General features: G+C 40.5%; 1 protein-coding gene across 7 annotated transcripts in view; it reads left to right on the top strand.

Moving 5' to 3' along the window:
- FARP2 (FERM, ARH/RhoGEF and pleckstrin domain protein 2) overlaps window positions 1–24828 on the top strand; it is a 101496-nt gene that overhangs the window by 17660 nt on the left and 59008 nt on the right. For all 7 annotated transcript variants that reach the window (XR_011969171.1, XM_072618757.1, XM_072618756.1 and 4 more), the window contains 2 exons: window positions 17128–17232; window positions 18321–18363. Coding sequence is in view for 6 of the 7 variants with exons in the window: in XM_072618757.1 (XP_072474858.1) it covers window positions 17128–17232; window positions 18321–18363 (148 nt within the window). In the remaining variant the exon portion in view is untranslated. The remainder of the gene's footprint in view (window positions 1–17127; window positions 17233–18320; window positions 18364–24828) is intronic.

Here is a 24828-nt window from a genome sequence, read left to right on the forward strand (position 1 = left end):
ACATAATTCAAGAGAGTATATTCTGCAGTCCAATTCCATAGTTCTTTCTCTGGATGTGGATGGCATTTTGCCTCAAGAGCCTTTGGGAAATGTTTTAGGTCCTTGCATTGCTGTGAAGGGCCAGGTCTACCAGAAATAGTCCTTGCACACTGTAGCTGTTACAGTGTACAGAGTTCTCCTGGTTCTGCTCCTTTCACTCAGCATCACTTCATAAAGTCCTTCCAGGCCTCGCCGAAGTTCTCCTGTCCTTATTTCTTATATACATTCATATACCACAACTTGTTCAGCCATTCAAAACAACGTTTATTAATTGCTTACTCTGTGCAAAGCACTGTGCTGATGGGGACACACATAGAAAAGTCGCACAGTTCTTTCCTCAGGGAGCCCACATTCTAATAGGGGAGGTTTCAGCTTCACGTCCTCTGGAAAAGGCCCACAGTCCTTAGAGTAAAATGGCTTTTCAATGAGTTATTGGGATAGGGAAGGTAGTGCTTCAGTTATGTTGCTACAGGACAATAACGAAGCTACTCATTTGCATAAATATTTAACTATTTCTTCATGAAAGAGTTGAACTTTTTTTAGAAAAAGATGTTTCTAATGTAATAATAAGCAGAATGGGATAAATACAAGTATACAAAATTCCTGTGTTGACAACATTGATAAATGAATGAAGTCCTAACATCATTTCCACAGATAAAAATCACATCTGTTTCTGATGTTAAAGCATGGGGCAGTGCTGAGAACTTTGGCTTTTGGATCCTTATGGCTGCATCTGTAGCCCCAGGTCGGAGTGGTTGCCAGGAAGATGGCCCTGGCCTGTGGGCCTCAAGCACTGCCCATCCGAAGACTCTTGGGATGTCTCCATCATTGTCTGGGGGAGATGATGCTCAGGGTGCTAGTAGTGGTTTGATTGGCTGAAGCAGGCTCCTGTTACCCCCCTCAGAGGTTACTTTCTGCTTCATCTCCTGAGGGCATGATGGGAGAATCCCAATATCAGTTTGCTGAGTAGCCTGGACACCCTCCTTAAGTGGAGCTTCTGGAAAAAGCCATCTAGTCAGAGGGAGGGGACCCCGGGGGTGAAGGGGCCTTCAGAGGTGTGAGGTAATCTCCCAGGATGAAGAGGTTTGGGGGGCATGATGGAGGAATCCATATTGCAACCCCCTAAAACTAGTGGCACTTCATCACTTCCATCAAAATTCATCCCTGTGGTTGTCAGGCTTCTTTCTTCCTGACTCTGAAAAGTTCAGCAGGGACAGAGAAAGAGAGAAGGGGAGGGAAGGGGAGAGAGGAGAGGGATAGAGAGGGAGAAGGAAAGGAAAAGAAGGAAGGATAGAGAGAGGGATGGGGAGAAGGGGAAGGTGAAAGAGAGAGGAGGAAGGGAGGGAGGAAGGAAGGCAAATTATAAGCTTCTTGAAGGCAGGGACTGTCAAGCTCTGTCTTTGTAGTCCTCCCTATCACCTAGCCTGTTTGTGTTTGTCCTTCGATTTTGAAGAAGACCATGACAGCAGAGAAATGATGACATGACTTGCACTTTGTTTTGAGTAAGGGAGGGCTGTGCAAGGTCACCAATTTCACTTTCTCCTCCTGAGCCATCTGGGTCCAGTGACCAGATATTCATCAGGATGACTGGAGATGCCCTAGGATGCAATGGGAGACCTTGGCCTTTTTAGGCTGGCCTTTTCAGGTACTCACTTAGTGGGAGGTAACGCCTGTTGAGTTCTTGTGGGAGGCCTTCCTAAGGTACGAGGCCTAAGGTGGAGCCCAGTACTGCAGATGTGCCTACCTCAGAGGAGGACTGTCCCTCTAGAATCTGGGGTCCTATCAGAGCAGCGAAAGATCAGGTTCATCCTTTTTGTTCCTTGTTGTTTTCTAGCCCATATTCAGCTTATACACCATGACAAACCTCAGTTGCTTTTCTTTTGAAAAATTATATTGATATCCTTTGCTTTTTATTTTACATTTATTTCTCCGAAAGCCCCTTCTTCAACAAACCTTGCCTTTTAACAGATTAAAAAAGGTTTACCAAACCAGCTGAAGCCATCTGTTGTGTCTGACAGCCCATTGCTTTTCCAGTGAAGTGTTGGCCAACCATGCTTTACATTTATAACTCTTGGCATTTACTAAAGTTATTAAATTTCATCTTAATAGATTTGGCTCATTCTGCACGTTAAGATTCATTCATTCACAGAAGACAGTAGTGGTCAGAGATGGGAGCAAATAGCGAGTGCTCTGAAGGCTTGCACACACTAACAATGACAGATACCCAGCCCAAATGTTGGCACCTAAGCTATTGTCAGCACACACTCAGCAAACTGACAAAGGTGACAAAAATGGGAATAGTCAGGGAAGGGCCAGAAAGACTGTCCACTAGCTCGTCAGTGGCAGAGCTGGGAATCACTTCTGCCATTTTGAAAAGCAGTTTGGAAATCTGCAGATAAAATGACTGTCCATTCCTTCTGATCCTGAGATTCCAATTCACCATAAGGCAAAAATTCCATGGAGGTCAGTGACAAAAAGAACGGTTACATATTCACCAAAATATCTCTACCAGCACTTTTTGTGGAAGCAAAGAACTGCAGACAAAGGCTGTGCCCATTGACTAGGGAATGGCCTAGCACATTGTGGTGCCATGAATGTGATAAAGATAGAGAAACATGGAAAAACTTAGATGAACTGATGCAAAATGAGGGAAGCAGAACCAAGAAAACAATGTACAAATGTATGTACCATGATTGCAACAACATCAATGGGGAGAACAGCCACAAAAGTCATGAGTGTCACCAAGTATCAAGCAAAATAACAAGGCTGACTAAAGAAGAGAGAGGGGAAATTGCTCCTTTGGAGAGTCTGGCGGGGTCCACTAGTGGAGAACAGTACACGGAATTTCACTTTCTAGACGGATTGCTTTGTTTTCTTGAATTTTTTTTCCTCTTTTTCCTCTTATTACAAAAAAAATTCTTTGATGTAAGGACTGGCTGTCTGTGGGGAAAGGGATAAAAACAAGATCGAGACAACAGTCTACTGGTAAAAAGGTTCATTGACTCATATTCATGAAGTGATTTTCCTGCGCAGAGCAGTACCAGAAGAGTTGGGGAGACAGAAAGCTTAGAGATCTTTGGGGCTCCCAGTTCTTTCCTTTACAGTTGTCATCTGAAGCGGTGACAAGTATGCCATCTTTGGCTTTATTCAGGGTAGGTAATGATATGCAGAATTGACTTGGAAGTAGGGAGTGCACTGAGCTGGGACCTTCCATCCTCAGGGAATTTCTAAGGTGGCAGAGACCTCCATTCACTCCAACCCAGACCTGAAAAAGAATCCAAAGAGTGGATGCTCAGCAGCCTGCTCACTGCCTCCTCAGGTGTCCCAGCACTTTTTCAGATGTTTTCCTCATGGGAAGCCTAAAGTTTTACCTTCTACCCATTTCACTTCCGTTTCTGCTTTAAAAGTGGTGAAGTAGGTCAAGGAAGTGGTAATTTCTCTGAAGCAGTTAGGCTGTCTGTTTTACCTACCATTTCAACTCTGAACCTCAGTTTCCCCATTCTTAAAATGAAAGGGTTGGAGTACATTATTTCTCAATTACTTTCCAGCTCCAACATTCTATGACTTTCTATGAGACTGATTATGTCTAATAATGTACAGTAAAGCTGAGAAGAGGGAACAAGTAGGGCCTCAGCAGCCATAATAAGTACCAGCAAATCCATACACACTAAAGGCCTGTTAAGCACTTACTGCTTAATAAGGTGCCCGAAACTGTGCCCTAAGTTCTGGGGATACAGAGAAAGGCCAACGCCTTCCCTTAGGCTCCTGTCTAATGGATAAGACAACATGCATACAACTGAACAGACAAGATAGAGACAGGATAAACTGGAGATGATGATAATAATGATTAGCCAGCATTTATATACCACTCGAAGGTTTGCAAAGTGCTCTACATATATCATTTCATTTGATACTTAACAACAAGCCTGTGAGGTAGGTCGGTCCAGTTATTATCCCTGTTTCATAGATGTGGAGACTGAGCCCTAAGGGGAGTTAAGTGACTTGCTCATGTCACACAGGCTAGAATGTGTCTGAGGCAGGATTTCAGCCCAGATCTTCCCACCTCCAAGTCCAGTACCATCTTCTGGCACCACTCAGCTGCCTCCAGAGCACAAAGTAGCACCTGGAGGTCCCAGGCTTCTGGAGACCGTTTGGAGGAAGCCAGGGAAGCAGGGAGGCAGACACGAGGAAGAAAAAAGTTTCAGGCCGGAGGGAGAGCCAGTTATACTCAAACCCCTCCCTCAGGGTCACTGTCCTCCTATTTGAAGCTCACTTCTCAGGGTGTCCACTCTGTTAACACTGTGTTTGAGATTCATGACTTGTTAAGTAAAGAAGGTAGATTTGTATCTTTTCTAAAAAGATAGTAAGTGTGTAATCCATTTTAGAAAGCTGTTCACCAGAAATAGTTAAAATGGTTACGCTTAGGCACTTAAGGGGAGGGGGGGGCAGGAAACTGAAGTGATGTGGAAATTCACTGACATGGAGCAGCTCATTATTCCCTGACGGTCCCAGGATGATCACAGTGGAAAGAGCCCTGACCCTAGGGTCAGAGGTGGTTATTGTTGTTGGGTTGTTTTGGTTGTGTCTGACTCTTTGTGACCCCATTTGGGGTTTTCTTGGCAGAGATCCTGGGGTGGTTTGCCATTTCCTTCTCCAGCTCATTTTACAGATGAGGAGACTGAGTCAAACAGAGTTAAACAGGTTACCTTTGACACTTATCAGTGTGATTTGGAGTAAGTCACACCACCTCCCTGGGCCTCAGTTTCCTCATGTATAAAATTGGGGGCAGACTAGATGACCTCTGAGATCCCTGCCTGCTTTAGCTCTAGAGTCCAGTTAAGATTAGAGAGCTACAGATTTGTAAGTGATTTTGGCAGTTATTTTGTCTTAATTTCTGATGAGGTTTTATTGTGTACAAATATCTCAGAACAGTTCAGAAAAGTAGCTCTGTATTTTCTCCCTAGTCTGAATATTTTGGAGGATATGTACATTATTTTTACATTCTTTTTATAATGATTATTGAAGAATATAGTTGTTTTTATGTTGTTTGATAAGGAAAATATGCTTTTTTAAAAATTATCTCCATTTCTTCAACTTCTCTCTAAGGCCCTGAATGGGCCTTAGTGAAGAATTCTATTTTTGGAGGCTTCGTGACTACTCACGGAAGAACAAAAATAAGTCGTTAGGCGGATCTGAAATGTGGTTATAGGCGTGTTTGTGAGAACAATTGTACATAAACGTATGCTCAGCGTGTGTATAATTTTGTGCTTTTCCCAACCCGTTCTCAGTTTGCCATAGTGGTGTGTAGAATTATAATTTATGATTCTCATACATTTTTGTTGAATTGAGTTTATGGTTCTAGACCTGTCCTGATCGCATTGAGAGTCATATGAGAGGCATATCTCTCCCCACCCATTAATATGTTCTGTCTGGTGTTTTCACTGTGTGGATTTCTTTAAAAAAGCATCAGCTTTTGGCAGAGGCCTCCAGTTGTTATTCAGTAGTCTCAGTCATGTACAACTCTTTGTGACCCTATTTGGGGTTTTCTTGGCAGAGATACTGGAGTGTTTTGCCATTTTCTTCTCCAGCTCATTTTACAGATGAGGAAACTGAGGCAAATAGGGTTAATAAGTGCCTTGCACAGGTAAACACAGGCAGTAAGAGTCTGAGACTGGATTTGAATTCAGGTCTTCCTGACTCCAGGCCAGGTACTTTATCCACTGCACCACCTTGCTGCCCACAGCATGTAATATATTGTTCGTTTGTTTTTTTATTATGAATTGAGTATTGTTCTGATCATAAGAAATGCATTCTGCCATAAACCTGGATTTTTGGATATTTATAAGTTTATTCAAAATTCATTTTTTTGTCTTTATTTTGACTATTGAAATGGACACTTAATGTCCTTGGTGTGTTTTGGTACTTGAAATGGATCCATTTACACAAATTTGAGTAAAAGAAAGGCTATCTTTTCCCACTAAAATAGTTTTCAATAAAGACACATAAGCAGTTGCTTGAAGACCAATTTAAAATTATAAATATTGCCCTTTCACTGATAATGGGGTATACCTTCCAATTGATGATCGCACATGATCTGCTTTCTACTTTATTTCAGTGTCACAGAATATGTTCTCTCATTTGAGTAGGTCTGAGGAAATAGTTAATGCTAAACATGGTAGCATCTGGTAATCCTCTTAGAGATATCTGCATTTCTAAAAGAGGCTATTGGTTAATCCAAGTGGTCTCTGACAGATTTTACAAAGTAACAGAATAAAGGGAAAATGTCAGAGCAGAACATTCTTGAGTATTCTCCCTGAATATCAGAAGACCCCTCTAGGGTCAAGATGGAAAGACAGCAATGGAGAGGTGGAGGTTGGATGGAATAGGGGAGGGGAAGGTTAGTATGGTCCTGGAGGAGGTGCTAGTGGACTGGTGGTTGGAGGGTGAGCCTTAACAAGAAGGAAGCCTAATTCTGTGCCTTAGAGGGGAGGAAGAAAGATAGGGAGAACTTTCGGTTGGGCTTTGGGGCTCTTTTTGCCATCTCTACAGACTTCAGCTATTGTGTACAGGAGGCATGTTGTCTCAAAAACAGTTCATACCCAGTGTTACTAACACGATATACAACTTGACAATTGTCTCTTTCCTTTCATACTGAGTGGCTATATAGTACATACTGGCAGACAGTGGCCCATCATGTAGCATTGTGAGCAGGGTTTGCTTTTAGGAGCTCAATACAAGCCCCAGAGAGCTCTCTCTATTTATACTTGGGTAAGAGATTTATTTTTGTCTCTTTAGGAAATAAATTTAGCAAAAAAATGTTAAGAATATGAATAACAGTTCTCAACAAAAGTTTTACTGGAATTGTGGCCTGTTTTGTGCTTTAAAAGTGCAAGATAAAGTTAGGGAGACTGTGCTGGAACATGAAGAGACATCTAAAAAAAGTTGATTAGTAAAGAGAGGATAGTTCTTGAAGTGTGCTAATAAGATGCTGATAATCTTGGGAGTTTGCCAAAGATTCTCACTCACTTGGCTATTGGATACCAAGATGGAAAGGTCTTTAACTGCCATCTTCTTTTGCTGACCCCCTCAGGGTCATGATTATCTAGGATCTAGCTCTGCTCTCTTCCCTGGGCCTCAGTCCTGTCATATCCTTAGACACTTAACAGCAACAATGACAGGAAGAGCTAACGTTTACATGGCATTTTAAAGTTTGCAAACTAATTTGCAGTTATCTCATTTTAGTCCCACAATAACCCCTGGAAGGTAGATTCTTTTATCATCCCCATGAGGATGATGAGGAAACTGAGGTAGCTATATTAAGTTACTTGCACAGAGCCCTGTAGCTAGTATGTATCTGAGCCTGGACTTGAACTTAGGCCATGTTGCCACCAGGTCCGTCACTCTTATCCTCTCTGCCTTAAAACTTTCAAACTGTTTACCTCTGAGACATCTCAGACTGTGATATGTCTAAAACAGAACTCATTATCTTTCTCCCCAAACTCACCCCTCTTTCAGATTTCCCTATTTTTGTCCAAAATACCACCATTCTTTTAATCTCCCAGGTGCCTCACCTTAGCAGCCACTTCCCAAGCATCTCCAGACCATGGCACCAGGCCTGTCCTCTCCCTGTGCCCCTGATTGGTAAATATTCCCCTTACTTTGAAGCTCTCTCCATGCCTTGCAGGAACTAAAGTTCCACCCATCCCTGCAACCCTGGGTTTTTGAAAGGTGGCTCAGAGAATGGTAATCGAATACAGTCAGTCCTCAACTTTTGCTGGGGTTGCATTCCCAGAAAATGGCACAAAATAAAAAATGTGGATGTTGATACATGGAACCTATGAGAAATAGAGGATGGTTAGGTTTCTGCAACCATCAAAAACTGTTACAATATCCCTATTGCGAAAGACTGCTGAAAATATCCTTTTCTCCATGCAGTTGTTTATAGCAAAACATTAATTCTAATGTGTACTTTTTCTAACACAGCAGCCATGAAATAATCTACAAAATGCAGTACACAAAATAAAATCGGTAAATGTGTAAAACATTTTGCTAGTAATTTCTTAGAATTCTGTTTTATGCTTACAATTCAGTAAAAACAAACATTGATTTCAGACTTCATTCACTTTTTATACATATGAAATCTACAGTACTATCAACACTGTACAGCAAATAAAATTCTCAAAACTAAAACATTTTTGAACCTTCCACTGTGCCAAAAGGCAGTGTGAGGGCATAATTCTGTCTGCTTTACTGCTCTAAACCTCTCTACCTTAACTCCGCCCCCCCCCCCCCCCCCCCGAAAGCCAAGGAAGAGATTACTCTAAGACTGGTGAGATCTTGACATCACCTCTGACGTCCTGGCCTTCATGGTTGGTTAATGTGTTCGACATCGTGAAGGACACATCAGCTTAAAATAATCTGTTAGTGGCATCTGTTTTGTGCCCTGTTGGAGATCCTTGGGTGTCAGTATGGGAGCAGAGCCACAAATGTGTGTGGTTGCCACTGCAAAATTGAAAATGAGGTTACTAATAAAATCCCAGGAATGCTTGGAGTCAAGCAGATGTTGAAGACTAACTGTACAAATACTGTTCCTGGAGAGGGTGTAGCAATTAATTAACTCCCATCCCTATTCCCTGTGACTTGCTGGTCCAAAATGCTCCCCCTTTTCCACCATTCCCTTCCGACTTTTCTCATCTGTCCCCTTCTCTAGTTACACAGACAATGGTAGTTCATGCCTCATCACCTCATGCCCAGGCTATTCTTTCCTTGTCTCAGGCCTCAGGCCTCCTTTACGCTGCTACCACGGTAATTATCCTTAAGTGCTGCTCTGATCATGTCTCTCCTGTACTCTACCAACTCCAGTGGGCCTGTTTCCTGGAGGAGTGAATATAAAATCCTGCATTTACCTTTGGGAGCCCTTCACAACCTGGCCCCAGCTTTGCCAACCTCATTAGAACTCCCTTTCCCTCTGGCCAAACTGACCCGCTCTCCCTTTCTCAGGTTTGGTATTCCATCTCCCACCTCCATGCCTTTGTACTGACTCTCCTTATCTTCCCTCATAAAAGCCATCTTTTCCTTTAGGATCCAGTTCAGCCACCACCTGTTAGATGAAACCTTTCCACTGCTAGTGCCCTCCATCTCTGTCCTTTTTATTCTCTTTAGATTCATCTGGTGAGTGTGTGTGTGTGTGTGTGTGTGTGTGTGTGTGTGTGTGTGTGTGTATCTGTGTATCTGTCTTCTCCATCTGACTGTGAACTGGTTGTGTCCACATTCTGGGCACTTATCACTTGTGGGTAGATTGAGGGCTTTACAATTTACCTTGAGGGCAGTAGGGAGACATTGGAGATCTTTAATCAGGGGAGTGAGGGGCCATGCCTCTAGAAAGACTTTTGTTAAAGGTATGGAAGATGCATGGGTGAGAGGAAAGGCCTGGAGCAGGGACTTCAGTGAGTTAAGCAGGTAGTAAGAAGGACCTATGGCCATGGGAGAGAGGAAAATGGCTGGTACCTTGGGAACCTAGCACAATGCCTGGTCCACAGGAGGCGTGCTGATTGATGGATGGATTCCTGCCCAAGTCAATCTTTGAAAGCACAACTAGGATTAAGTCACTCTGATTAATGAAAACTCATTTATTCCTTACCACTTAGCAGTCAAAATATGTACTCCTGATGTTAGCCTGGTAGCTGACAAATGGCTGCACCTACCAAGGCAGCCTCATTTCCTGTGATATTCCTTTATATGTCTGTTATTTAATGTCAAGTAATCTTAATGTCAGATCTTCATTTTTATATTGACCCAGCTGATCTCCTCAAATTTCATGTTATGTCCCTTCCTCCCTTCAAGGCTCAGCTCAGTTTCCATCTCCTTCATGAAGCATTCCTTGAGCCTCCTGATTTTGTCATTCCCATTCTGCACCTCCCTCCCCCATGTGAAAGTGATTTCTTAGATTTTGCTTGGATCTAAGTTTTACATTTACATTTTCTATTAAGAAATATTTTGATTATTCCACCTACATGTCTCCTCTATTGACTGGAAAAAAACAACAAAGAAATAGAGAAATACAGAACCCTTCTGTTCCATAAGCACAGTTGAGCAAAACATATCTCCATCCTTCAAGACACCTAGGTTTGAAAGCTGGGCCATCCTGAATCCTCACTCCTACGCCCTCTACTTCCCAGCATCCCCTTGGCCTATCTGTGGCCAAGTCTGGTCATTTCTACTTTGGGGTTTAATGATTTCTTCTGCTTTGCCTTCTCTCTTCTGACACAGCCACCACTCTGCTGTGGCTCCTCATCACCTTATGCCTGGACTATTGAAATAGTCATTTGGTTGGTCTCCCTGTCTTGGCTGTACAAATTGATATTTTAAAGCATAGGTCTGACCAGGCCTCCCCACTCCCACTCTCCCCATTCTAGAACTCCACTGGCTCCTTAATACCTGTGAAGGGCAGCCCTTCTGACCTTTCCAGTCTTCTTGCACCTTGCAGTCCTTTGTATGCCTTTTGATTCATAATGCTGACCTCCTTGCTGTGCCTCCCACGTGTCAAGCCATCTCTGGGGCTCTCCCCCACACCTGGAGCTGTCTCCCTCTTCATCTCAGCCTCCAGGCTCCCAGCTCCCTTCAAGTCTCAGCTAAAGTCCTGTCTACCTCCTTCCCAGTCCTCCTTAATCTTAGTACACAGTACTAGTTTGTCCTTTCATTATTTTGTTGGGATAGAGTTATGTCTCCCCAGTTAGACTGGAAGCTTCTTGAGGGCAGGGATTGGGGTGGTTTTTTAAAATTTGTTTTGCCCAGAGCTTAGCAAAGTACCTGGCATATAGTTGGTACTTAATAAATGCTTATTGACTGACAATTATTAATCATATTCATTGTTTTTTATAGCACACCAGCAGTTCATTTCATTTGGATACCACTGATTGTTTGTCTTTCTTTATTTAGCCTTCAGGTGACAGGCATCTTGGCTTCCCCAAAAAGGTCACTGTAAATATTCTCTTGACGGTCCAACCTCTCTTTTTGTCCATTTCCTCCTGGCAACAGAATGGATGGACCTAAGGGTAGAGAGCAGTTAGATCATCTCCAGCTCCAAACACAGGCAGAATGTGCCTGTCTGGTCACAGTTCCTTCAAAACTAAGTCTTCCTATCTTTTGTAATCTTTGTCTGGGTTACTGTGATTTTCGTTCCTCTGTTAGTAATTTGAAACTTGCTTTCATATGGTTGCTAATAATTGATAATTCTTCTTTCGAGAACTGTTTGTTCATATCCTTTGACCACCTATGTATCAGGTAATAAAGGACTGTTGGATTTCTCAATTTCTGTTACCTGTTTATCTTAGATATCAGTTCTTTATCAGAGATATTTGATAGAGATATTTTCTCCACCAAATGACTGCTCTTCTCATTCTAGTAACATTTTATTCATGTGAAAGGTTTTCAATTTCATATAATCAAAATTAATTTTTGTCTTTAATAATTGCCCATGTTTCGTTAAGAATTTGTTCCTTATCCAGTTTTCTCCAATTAACTTTTCAATGGTATAAAATATTCAAGTCACATGTTGATTTTGATTGTGGTTTATATTGTAAAATATTGGCTTAAGCCTAATTTCTTCCAGACTGCTTTCCAGTTTTCCAAGAAATTCTTGGCAAATAAATTGTTTCCTAGGTAATTGATGTTTTTAGATTTATTGAACACTGATTTACTGCGTTCAGTTATTTCTCATTCTTCCTTGACAACCCTGTTCCATTGGTTTCCTTTTCTATTTTTAAACCAGTACCAAGTGCTTTTGATTATTCCTGTTTTATAATATGATTTGGGCTCTGGAAGCTTAATCTTTATGGCTCTTAGAGCCATGCATCTTTCTGCATTGCACTGGGCAATTTTTATGGTTCTGTTTAAGCTATGAGGATAAGCATGCTGATGATGTGCTTTCATTTTTTCAGTCATGGCTGACTTTGTGATCCCTTTTTGGGTTTTCTTGGCTAAGATACTGTAGCGGTTTGCCATTTTCTTCTCCACCTTATTTTATAGATGAGGAAACTGAGGCAAGCAGCATTAAGTGCCTTGACCAGGATGGCATAGCTTACAATTGTCTGAGGCCAGATTTGAACTTGGAGAGATGTGTCTTCCTGACTCTAGGCCAGGAGCTCTATCCACTGTACCACCTGGCATGCTGGCTTATCATGCTTACGTAACCTAAAAATAGATTTGGCCCAACTCTATCTTACCCAGCATCCCTTCTTTCCAGACCCCAAATAGATGGTGCATGGGGCCTGGAAAGGCCTTGGATTGTATATTGTCTTCCATAAGCTGAAGTAGCTTTCACAGCTGTGTGTTTCAGCCTCTTCTAGCCAACTTTGTGAGCTTGTTGAATGGCATTTGAGGCTGAACATTGGCATCATGCATGTTAGGACTATGAGAATTGAAAATTTGGAAGATGCCCAGATGAGAATGAAATGCCATCAGAAATGCCAGTGACCTTTCAAAGAATCCAACATGTGTTCATTTTGAGCTTCCTATTCCTCAAAGCTTTTTCAAAAATTGCCCAGTAGAATAGGAGCTTGCATTGGGATTGTGGGATTGAATCAGTTGACAAGGAGAAGTATCATGTAGCACCATTTCGCAGAGAGAGGGATTTTGAATTTTGCCGAAAAGGAGGAGTAGGAATTGGGGTGATGGAGGAGTTCTGTTCTGACAAATGAACTGGAAATGGGCGCATGGAATAAACAACTTGAAGAACTAAATCAAGTTGTCTCAGGAAGAATTTTCCCACAGTGCTCAAGACAAAGAATAAAGAAGTACTTTGTTAGCCAATCCTTTGTGGCTCATTTGCATCAAGGCAAAATATTTAATGCCACTTTTGTAAATGTAACATTTTTAACAATGCACTTTTATGTCTCAGCTTAGAAAGGCTGAACAACTTTAAAAATAGGATTATTCAACGAGAAAAATGTCTGTTTTACCTGTAATTTTGCGTGTTATTGCTTATCATTTGTTTTGTATTCCCGCAGTTGAAAAACACTTTCAAACTGAATGTTCAGCTGTTACCATCTAAGGAAACTGGTGACATGAGTGTCTGTTTCATTTTGTGTTGCTTCTAATTGTACTAATGCTTCCAGAAATTTTCGAATTTGGTTTGTCATAAAATAAATGAATTCAGACTTTCTGACTGGATTAAATGGACATCTAGTTCCCAAGTTGTTAAATCGTATGCCCCTTTGGAAACACAGTGACAAGGTATCCACCACCAAAAGGGTGGAACTCTTGTGTTGAGTTGTAGGAATAAGATAGAGAAGGGGTTGTATAGGTGAAAAAGTTTGGGCAGCAAGCTTTTATTTGTATTTATTTATTCATTTCAAAAATTGTTATTAATTTATTTGTGTTCAGTTTTCTACAATCACTTCCATAAGTCTTAGATTTTCTCCCCCTTCTTCCCTGCTCCTTCCCCGAGATGGCATGCAGTCTTTTATGAGTTCTACCATACATTCTTATTAAACACATGGCAACAACTTTTTAGAAAATAAGGAATAAGTATAGAAACTGGCTGAAATATTTCCATTTTCCTACTTGAAACCTTAGTCATCATTTTGGTTGTGGGGCAGCTAGGTGGCACAGTGAATAGAATACCAGGCTAGGAGTCAGGAGGACCTGAGTTCAAATCTGGCCTCTGATGCTTACTATTTATGTGACCCTGGGCAAGTCACTTAATCCTGTTTGCCTCTGTTTCCTCATCTGTCAAATGAGCTGGAGAAGGAAATGACAAACCCCCTCAGTATCTTTGCCAAGAAAACCCCAAATGAAGTCACAAAGAGTCAGAGATAACTGAAACGACTGAAAAATAACTGGGCAAGTCACTTAACCTCTGCCTCAGTTTCCTCATCTGTAAAATGAGAACAGTAATAGCACCTACCTCCCAGGGCTGAGAGGATCAAATAAGATTACAGTTGTAAAGCACATAGCATAGTGCCTGGCACATAGGAAGCATCATAAAAACATTAGCTCTTATTAGCTGTTATTATTATAGTGTCTTTGCAAAAATCTGTGAGTGGAAAAGGAAGTGAGAATTCTCAGAAGAGACCTGATAGCCTAGAAGAGTTTTCATTTTGTCTTTGTGTCCCTACCACATAGCACATTGCAGGGTGCCTAGTAGATCAACAAGCAGTTACTGTGTGCCAGACATGGTGCTGTGTGCTGGGGATAATGAAATAATACAAGGACAGTCCCTGTCCTTAAGCTAACATTCTAATAAGGCAAGGAACACGCAAATAACTGTACACACAAACTGCATACAGTGTAAACGGAAGGTAGTTTTCAAGGGAAGGCTCTCATTCATTGACAGCAGATGGGACTCAGAAATAGTTCCCCTAAAAATTGGTGGAATTTAAGCCAAGTCTTGAAGTAAGCCAAGAAAGCCACGAGTCAGAGGTGAGGAGGGGGAGTATTTCAGGTAGGAAGGAAAACCAGGGTTAACTCGTGGAATGTTCCATGTGAGGAACAGCAAATAGATCATTATTGCTGGATCAGAGAGTGTAAGGAGGGGAGGAAGTCTGAGAACACTGGGAAGTAGGAAGATGCCAGGTTGTGAAGGCCTTTAGATGTCAAAAAGAGGATTTCCCGTTTGATCCTGGAGGTGGTTGGGGTGACATGCTCGAAGCCAAATGGATAATGAATTGGAGTGGAAAGAGACTTGCAGCTGGGAGACTGGACAGGAGGCTATGGACTAAGGTGATGATGGCCTTTGTAACAGGGCAGCAGCAGGATGAATTGTGGGAAGAAGAGGACATAACAGATGCGTGAAGTAAAGGTAGAAGGACAGATTTAACAATAGATTGGATGTCTAGATGACTTCAGCCCCTTTTTCTGATTGGTCAGTTTCTCCCAGAGCTACCATTTTAAGGAAGGGCCCTGACCAGCTGTGTTCATTCTTTGATTTCCCCCTCTGACTCTGTCCAATCTTCTTTCTCTACCATAACCTTTTCTTCCCTCTCCCTCACAGCTTCCTTTGATATGTGATTGTTTTTCCTCCTTTAGAATGTAAGGTCCTTGGATCAGGGACTGTCTTTGCTTTTATTTATATTCCTAGCACTTAGCATAGTTCCTGGCACATGGTACTTGGTAAATGCTTGTTGGTTTGATTTGATTTGTCTGGTTGTGCCCTCAACAAGTAATAGAAAAGTTGGGAAGAGAGGAAGTTGTTTGTGGCGGGGGGGGTGGGGGGGGGGTGGGGGGAGGGGGGGGGGCACGAACATTACCAAGTTGTATTTTGGACATAGTGAGTTTGAGATGCCTACAGGACTCAGAAAGAGACTGAGATGGAATGTACTGATATGGAGTTCATCATGTCAAGATCATAGTTGAACCCATGGGAGATGATAAGATCCTCGTGTACCATTACTGTCTTAGTGTGATAGAAGAAAAGAAGTAGGCCCAGGACAGAGCTTTGGGGGACACCACGACAGATTGATGTGATCCTGATGAAGATCCAGCAAAGGAGGATGTGGAGTGGTCACATAGTTAAGAGAATAAGGCAAGAGCAGTAGTCTGAAAACCTCAATAGGAGAGAGTATCTGGAAGAGTAGGAGGATTCTTGGTGTGGAAGGCTACATGGAGGAGGAAGATTTGGCAAGTAGAAGTCACTGAGACTTTGGAGGGAGCAGGTTTAGTTGAATGGTGAGGGTGGAAGGCAGTGAGAGGTACAGACTGGAAGCATTGAGTGTAGATGGCTTTCTCAAAGAGTTGAGCTGAGAAGCGGAAAAGAGCTGATAGTGGAATGGTTGTATTACGTAAAGGTTTTTGGAAGAAGACATTGGTGTATTTGTAAGCAGCAGGGTAGGAGCCAGTAGACAAGAGATTGAAGATGAGTGAGAGAGGGTAATCAGCTGGAGAAGGTGGGAGAGGGAATAGGATTAAAGATTCCTATAAATGTGTTGACCTTGGTGAGGAGAAAAGGTCACTTCTCTGCGTGAGACTAGAGTGAGGGAAGGAATAGTGGGAGAGACTGGTTGAGTCATATGAGAAGAGGAGGAGGGAGTTCTTTGAAAATGGCCTCAGATTTTTCAGAGAAGTTATGAAGGTAGGTCCTCAACTGAGAGAGTAGGGAGGTGGGGGAGAGCCTTGAAGAAGTATGACTAGAACATTAGTTATGTGGGAAATGCCTTGGCATGAGGGGCTCAGGACAGTTTTGCTTTTGTTGTTATATTGTTTCCATACAGAAAATATGAGAAAGTCACTACCTGATGTCACTTAGTGCGTTACTTAGTACATTAGTATGCAACTCTTCTTTACAGTCCTGTACTTCACAAAATTAGAGAAGCAAAAGTTTATTGAAAAATTGAAAAACAAACCAAAATCTGAGACAATAAGCAGGCTTTTCCAAAGATCTCAGATAATTTTCAGTTTAATTTTTGTGTCCAGAGGTGAGACTTTCTCTCTTAGCATCATCTTTCCTGTAGGGGCAGGAGCAAAAGGTGGCTAACTGGAAAGCAATTAGTGTGCCTTGTGTGGAGGGAGGTAGTAGCAGGTTGTAATGGAGTGATTGGAGGAAACCTCTAACTAGAGGGTAGTAGAGGATGACCTCACACACCCCTCCTTAGCTTATCTGCTTTCCTGCGCTTTCTCATGTGATGAGAAGACAATGGAGGATTTTGGGCTGGGGGAGCATACCTTCCCTGCTCCATGTGGCTCGTCAGTGTAGATGGAAGCCTTTCCATGCCAAGATGTATAACGGTGCAGGTGAAATGGCAGTATGGCATTATTGTTATATCATAGTGAAATGGGAATTGACAGAACCCTTTGTCCTCATCACTTTGGTGTTCAAGGAAATCTCAGTAAAAATACGCACCCTTTGAGTTTATTGTTCACATTTTAAAGATTGGTATCAATTTCCATTAAAGCAACAAACATGTATTTGATTTGTGACATCATGGTCCTTCGTCATATAGTGTTGCAAAGTTAAACAGACACAAAATTTAACCAAGTTTTGTGTGTTAAAAGAAGCTTCATTTCACAGCTTTAAAAATGTTCCTTTTCTTGGATTGGATCTAAAATTAATTTTCATCTGTGTTCTTTCTCCCCCCCCCCCTTTTTTTCTAGCCCAAATGCTATGGCCAGATCCTGTTGACAGAGGTGTTTAAGCATTTAAATTTGATTGAATCAGATTATTTTGGGTTGGAATTCCAGAATGTCCAGTCTTATTGGGTATGTAAAGAATATGATGGTTTATTTTTGGAAAAATGTTAGAATACTGTTATATGGAGTTGAAATGCATATAACATTAAAATAGTACATATTTGATGTTGATAAGGTTACCGCCAATTAGCTTGTATTTATTTTAGAAAATATATTTTAAAACCTTCTTCTTTTAACAAAAAACTTTTTTTTAAAAGATGAGAAGTATTTTATTCAGATAAATTGTGTTCAGTTGTGAATGATAGATGATTTTCAAGTAATTGAGTTGTGTGTGTGTTTTATGAAAAGTTTGTCCACGTCATTAGTGTTTCTCTCTTGTGCTAACGGAGAGAAACATTCACCTGGATGATTACAAGTCCTTTCACATGGTCCACTCAGCTTATGGACAGATAGCCCTGCTGCCAGTGACAGCATCAAGATTTGGTATGAGGAGTAGAATGAATTATGTCCCTGAACTAGCTAACCCAGGAGAAAGTGGGGGGAGAGTATAGCTGCAGGTCCCTTAAAATGTCCTACAAGGGCATATGTCAGGACCTTTTCATTTGTGTGTTCATTCAACAAATATTCAGAATCTGAGATGCAAGATAGTTCTAGAGAGCCTGGGAACACAAAAATCCTTAAGGATCTTACAATCTAGTAGGAAAGAATTTTAGAGTTAGGAGAACCTCATAGATCATCCCTGCACCTGAACAAGTACGTTTTCTATACTTTTCCTGACAAGGGATGTGGTCTTCCCTCCTTCTCAACTGTGCTTTGCTGGAATGCCTCCAGTGATGAAGAAACTGCTACCTCCCAAGGCAGGAAGCAGCCAGGGACATTTCTGGCTGGCTCCAGTTGGGGAAGAGGTTTTCCTTAAATTAAGTCTGTATCAGTCATGTTAAAAAGATTTTAAATCATATGGCAAAAAGAAATTTTCCTTTTTTTCTGATGTAATGGAATCTGACTTTTTAAAAAAGACTTTGAAAGTTAATATTCTTACCATTTGTTTTTCTCGAGATTATGAATAATATTGATATTTTTCAGTATGTCTGCTGAATGGACATAGTGAATGGATATATGGTATGGAATGAGTTTTCTTTTCTTTTCATCCTCTTTAGATTTGGCTCGAACCGATGAAACCCATTATTAAACAAGTACGAAGTAAGTCCATTTTTATCCTTTGAAAAGCTATCTTGATTAAACTTCAGTGATTATTAGTTTTTGGAATTGTTTTGGTGTAATCTGTTTGATCATGAGCAGTGGTGAAGGGACAATATGAAACAGCAGCTGACGCCAAAGCAATTTGTTTGTTTTTGGATTAGAAGATAATTTGTAACAGATTCACCTTTTATTTATGTTTTTCTTTGCCACTATTGAAATTAATGTATCATGAGCACATACCAAGTGCTTCTATATGTTGCAGGTGCAAAGAATAAGGTGGACAAGCCCATGTGAATTTAAATTTCTGTTGATAATTGATGGTGGATAATCTATAAATTACTGTCCTTATATTGGCCTGTCTTTCTTTTGTAGGCTTTTCTTCTTTGTATAACAGCTTTCAGCTTATTTGACAGTCCACTTACGTCAAAGGTTTAAAATAACTTGAAGTAGTTTAGTGGCAGTAGTAACAACAAGTGTATACTTACATAATTTTAAAGTTTGTAACGATTGTTTGGATTGTGAGAGGATGTTTCCTGTTGCCTATAAAATCTAAAAATTAGGACATTTTCTCTTTTTCAGTTGAAATTCTGCTTATTACAATTGTAGTAGGGAATCCAGTACAATGTCTATTAGAATCTATAAATGAATCGTAGGATCATCACAAATGTTGCCCTTTGTGTTATGTATGACTTGGTTTTGGAAAGCTTGAGAAGACTAGAGGAACTCATTTCAATCTTAACTTCCTTGATGTGTAGGAATACATGGGCCGGAGGTATTTTCTTTTTTTAAAAAAAGTATTTTTATTGATAATTTTTGTTTTTAATGCCAGTTATTCTTCTTTTGATTAACCTCTTCCTTGTTACATAAAAAAAACACCAAGTAGACAAAAATAGAGAGACTGTTTGTAACCATGTATACATTCTGCTTTAGTGTGTTCTGTCCCTGCTTCTCTGCCATAAGCTGGCAAACTCCTTCGTGGGTTTTTCCGTCACTCAAGAGTGATTTCAGGTACTGTATTTTTGTTGTTCATTGGTTCCTACAGATCTTCCCATGTTTCTCTGAATTCTTCATACATGTCGTTTTACTGCGTAAAAATAATTCATTACCTGCATTTTACTGTAGTTTTATCAACTGTTCCCCCATTGATGGGTACCCACTTTGTTTGCAGGAGTTTGCTGCCACAGAGAGTGCTGCAGTGTAAATGTTTTTGTATATATGGGACCTTTGTTTCTGTCTTTGGCTTTCTTGAAGCGTGTGACCCTTGTGGCTGAATGAAAGGGTATTCACACTTAGTTGCTTTTTTACATAATTCCAAATTGTAATACAGAATAGGACATTGAGGCTATGGCCCCAATCCACAAACAGTACCTCAGTGCTTGTCTTCCCTTGACCAACCTTCAACATTGACTTTTTCCACCTTTTTAAAAAATTTTTAACTTTTGTTATTTTACATGGCATGAAGTGAAATATCAGCATTTTCAGTATATATTCATTTTTTATTAGTGATTTAGCTTCCTCAGACTGTGAGCTTCTTAGAATAGAACAGTGATGGTGGTGCTTAGTAAGTGATTGGAAAATGGGTTTTGGTGTTGTAAATGTTCTTGTTTCCTGTATATTTGGGATGATAGACCCTGTCGGTGATAGTTGATGCAGATCTTTTTCTCTACTGTTTTTCCTTCTATTTCTGTATCATTGATCTTTTTTTTAACCACAAAATTTTATGTAGTCAAAACTGTTTTGTCTTTTCTGATTTTCTTTATGCTTTGTTTAAGACCTTGCCCCCTTGCCTTATTGAGAAAGTACCTGACCTTTTCCTAATATTTTATTTTTATTTTATAAATTTTGTAAACAGTTTGAGCTTATTGTAGTATATAGTAGATATTGTTCTAAATCAAGGTTTCTTAAACTTATTTTTGTGTCTTTGACTCCTCAGAATAATATTTTTAGATGAATTAAAATTAAACACAATAGATTACAAAGGAAACCATTTATGTTGAAACACAGTTATCAAAATATTATTAAACAGCTTCTTAGCCTCTAGGTTAAGAAACCTTGATCTAAACCTAATTTCTGCCAGGTAGCTTTCCCATTTTCTTGTCAAAAAGGGAGGCTTTCCCCTGGTAATTTATTCATGAGTTTACCAAATACTTGGTTCAGTCATTCTTTCTTAACTAGTCTACTGAACTTAACTCTTCTGGCTTTTAACTAATGCAGATAGTTTTGATGACTCTTGCTTTATTAATATAGTTTGAGATCTGGTAATAATGATTGTCATTTGAATCTGTCTTGAGATGTTCCCTTGATTTCTAGTTTTCCTTATTGTTTTCCTTGATATTCTGGATCTTTTATTCTTCCAAGTGCATTTTGCCAATGTTTTGTCTCCCTTTAGAAAGTAACGTCTCGGTAGTTTGAGTGATAGAGCTCTAAGTAGGTTGTATCGTCATATTTTTTATGTTGACAAGGCCCAACCATGAACAGTAAATATTTATTTAGATTCCTTTTATTTTTGCAAAGTATGTTTTGTAGTCGTATCTTCGTCTTACTGTGTTTTGGTACATTCATTTTGTAGTTGTTTTGGATAGAAATTCTCTTGTCACTTCTTCCTGAGGTTTTTGAGGATTGTTTAGGAATGAAGATGATTTTTACGTGTTTCCTTTTGTCCCTCTACTTTGCAATGGGTGTTAGTCATCTCACTTTCCTAGTTAAGGTTTATGGGGATTTTCTAAAGTGCGCTATCATGTCTTCTATAAATAGGATTGATTTTTGTTTCTTCTGTGCGCATATTTATATAGAATATTTATTCCATGCTTGCCATGTGTCCAGCCTGTGTCACAAATGCAAGTCCTGTCCTCAAGGAACTTGCATTGTAAGGAGGGAAACCACCAACACAGACAGAGGGACTGGGAATTGGGAAGGGGAAAGGGAGGGCTGAGGGAGGCTGATGCGGAGGGATCAGGGAAGTGGTGTAGAGGCCGAGGCCCTGCCAAGGGAAGGTCGGATCTCATTTCTCAGAGCCAGGAAACCCAGGTTCCAGTGGAACAGTCACCAAGCACCGATGAAGCCACTTACTTATTACATGTCAGGCACTATGCTAAAGCACCAGGGATACAAGGAAAGGCAAAATAATCCACAATTCCAGCCCTCAGGGAGTTTACATTTTAATAGGGGAGATTATACAGAAAATTATGTGATATAAGACATGTCCAAAGTACATTGCCAATCATCTCAGGGAAGGCAGTAGTATTGAGGGTACAGGGAAAGGGCTCTTGCAGAAGGTAGGATTTGAGCTGAATTTGAAACTTGAAAGAGACTTCAGAGGAGGAGGTAAAGAGGGAGAGCATTGTAGGTATGGGGGGCAACTAGTGAAAAGATGTAGATTTGGGATATGGCATTGCTCGCTGGCAAGAAGGCCGCCACTATGGCTAGATCATGACATATGTGGGGAAGAGTAAATGTGGGAAGACTGGGAAAGAGAGAGGAAGGGGCTAGGGTATGAAGGGCCTTAAAAGCCAAATAGAAGATTTTACTTTTTTTTTTTTTTATAATATTTCAGTTTTCCTAAAGCACTAGTCCAGCCATGTCCCATACCCATCCTGCCCAACTCCAGGATCCAATAGAAAATGCTTTTTGACATTCAAAGCCCTCCATGACCTGCCCCTTCCTTCCTTTCCAGTCTTCTTACATTTGTGCTCTTTAGTTCAGTGACACTTGACTTCTTGGCTGTTTCACAAAGAAGACCCACTATCAGGCATTGTCTCTCACTGCTCCTCATACCCGAAACATTCTTCAGCTCTTCCTGTTTAGTCGTTTGAGTTGTGTCCAGCTCAACTCTTCAGGACTCCATTTGGGATTTTCTTGGCAGCAATTGTCTTTTGCCTCTTTTTGTATCCCTAGGGCTTAGCACAGTGCCTGACACCTAGTAGGTGCTTAATGCTTGTTGGACTAACTGAGTATTCTTGTTTTGCATCTTGTGTGTTCTTTTATTTTGTTGCTGCATTTTTGTGTTCCCATTATGTCATTTTATTTATTGATTGCTTCTTTGAGCTGTTCTGGAGCAGATTCTTGGAATTTTCTCATTGTTATTTCGGGAGGTTTTGCAGAAACTTGTGTTATCTTCACCTTCCTTGGGATATTTTAAAAATTGTATTTAAATTAAAAAATCCTTAACTTAAACACCAAATGAAATGATAGTTTGTCTGGTGAATATGAGGAATCATAAGCGAATGACCAGATTTCTATGTCAGAAGAAAGTGAGGAAGATGAAGACCTGTGGTGCACTGTGTAGTCAACTTCTGGAAGGCCATGCACCCTGCTAAGAGGGTGCAGGAGTGGCCTGGGAGCTGCTTCATTGATGAATAGGTTTGGATTGATGAGATCACAGATCCAGTGGGAGAATAAGGCTACCCTTAGGCCACTTTCCACCTCTGTGCCACCTTCCCAGAATTCTCCTGAAGGATTTTTCTACAGAGGCCCTCTTCTTACTCATCAGTCTGAAACTTGAGTTAAAGTAGGTGTTTTTGAAGTTATGTGACTTGGATCCTATTCCCAGCTCTGTCTCTTACAGCTTAGCAAGTCTTTTACATTAACAGTCAGGTCAGTCACAGCCCTCTCAGGCATCACCAAAACCAAACTCAGTATCTTTTCCCTCATTCTGCTTTTCTTCTGATTTCCCTAGTTCCAACAAGGTTCACAACCATTCTTAGACTCTGGAATCATCTCTGACTCCTTGCTGTGCAGATCCATCACTTGCCAAAGCTTGTCCTTTCTATCTCCATAATGGCTTTCACATATGTCCTTTCTTTCCAGTCAGATCACAACTATCCTAGTTTGGATACTTAGTAAAGGGCATCAGGGTGGCATGGTGAGTGGGTGGAGGGAAGTCAGAAAGACCTGCGTTCAGATCCAGCTTCTGGGCAAATCACTTCACCTGTGTTTGCCTCAGTTTTCTCATCTGTAAAATGGAGGTAATAATGGCACCTCCCTCTCAGGGTTGCTGTCAGGATCAATTGAGTTAATTGTATCGTCTTAGCACAGTGCCTGGCACTTAGGAATTGATTAGTTAATCTTTTCTCTCCCTCCCTCCTTTCTGCAGGCTTTCCTCTCTGATCCATCCCATAGACGATATTATGTTGCTCAATCAATTCCACTGGTTGAAATTTCTAGTTTCATCATATTTTACTTCCCTTACTCAGCAATACAGTCAGGCTGCCTTTCTTCCTGCTGTTCCTCACACATGGTATTCATGCTGGGTACTTAATAACTGCTTTTAATTAATTGATTATGCAGAGTGCATAAAGCAAAGTAAAACAGTAAATCTGGAAAAAGGGAGAAATATCTGCCCTAAAGCAAAGTAAAACAGTAAATCTGGAAAAAGGGAGAAGTCTTTGTCCCACGGAACTTTCATTCCCTTGGAGAATCCAATAGGTCAAGAGTTGAGTGACTACAAGATCATCGGAAGAAGTAGAAAGTCCTTTTAAACTGATTGATAATGGAAAGATTTTAGTAAGTGAAAGGATAAATAAAAGTCGTCATATAAATTGCAGTTATATTACTTGTCATATAACTGCAGACATGAGTAACCAGACCATTTGGAAAATACCTTTATATTTTTTCTGGTGTTATTAAATGTGATTAAAAGTTATAAAGATTCAGTATAGCAATAAACTCCAATAAGTATTGTGTATGAGGCCACTTTTGCACCTCATAATACCATTCCACTCCTCAGTATTGATGACAGAAATTATTTTGTTTTTCTAAAGCAAGGGCGTCAAATTCCAGTAGAACTGGGGCCACTAAACCTTACATAAGGATCCCAGTGTGCTGTGGATTGACCTAGATGGTCACATGTTAACATTGTTGATGTTCTTTTTGCTAATTTTGTTAAATATTTCGCAATTAACATTTTAATCTTGTTTAGGCTACACTTAGGAGTGTTGCTGACCACGGTTAATAGCTCACTCTAAAATGATTGACAGCATGCCAGTTTCCTGTTACTAGCAGCTGATTGTCCCCCTCCTCTCTTGCGGAACCCAATTTTACTTTCTCATCATTGACTTCTGCTTTAACTGCCCAGGTGGCCAAACTGCTAGGTCATTGACCATGTGGTACCCTAAAAAGGGCCCTGAACCCAGGAGGCATTGGTCTTGGAGGCTCACAACAGGAAATGTGTACTTGAGGTTGTTACATGGGTTAGTCTTGAAGGTTCCAGAATGACCTCTTTGAGAAAATAAAGATCAGACTGGTATCTCTCTGGGTTGTGAAAGGTTAGAAGCTAAAATTCTTTCTTTGAATAATTTGCTAATAAAATAATATTGCTAAGTGGAATTATTCATTTAATGAGATATTTTTGTTTATTAAAGATGCAATAATATATTTTAATTTTGTTATATCCTCAGCAAGAGCTGTGTTTCACAGAGCCCCAGTTATTCATACTGTGACAGTGTGACTTGAGAAGTTAATGCCATC

This window comes from Notamacropus eugenii, chromosome 6, assembly GCF_028372415.1.
Source record: "Notamacropus eugenii isolate mMacEug1 chromosome 6, mMacEug1.pri_v2, whole genome shotgun sequence".
Lineage (NCBI taxonomy): Eukaryota > Metazoa > Chordata > Mammalia > Diprotodontia > Macropodidae > Notamacropus > Notamacropus eugenii.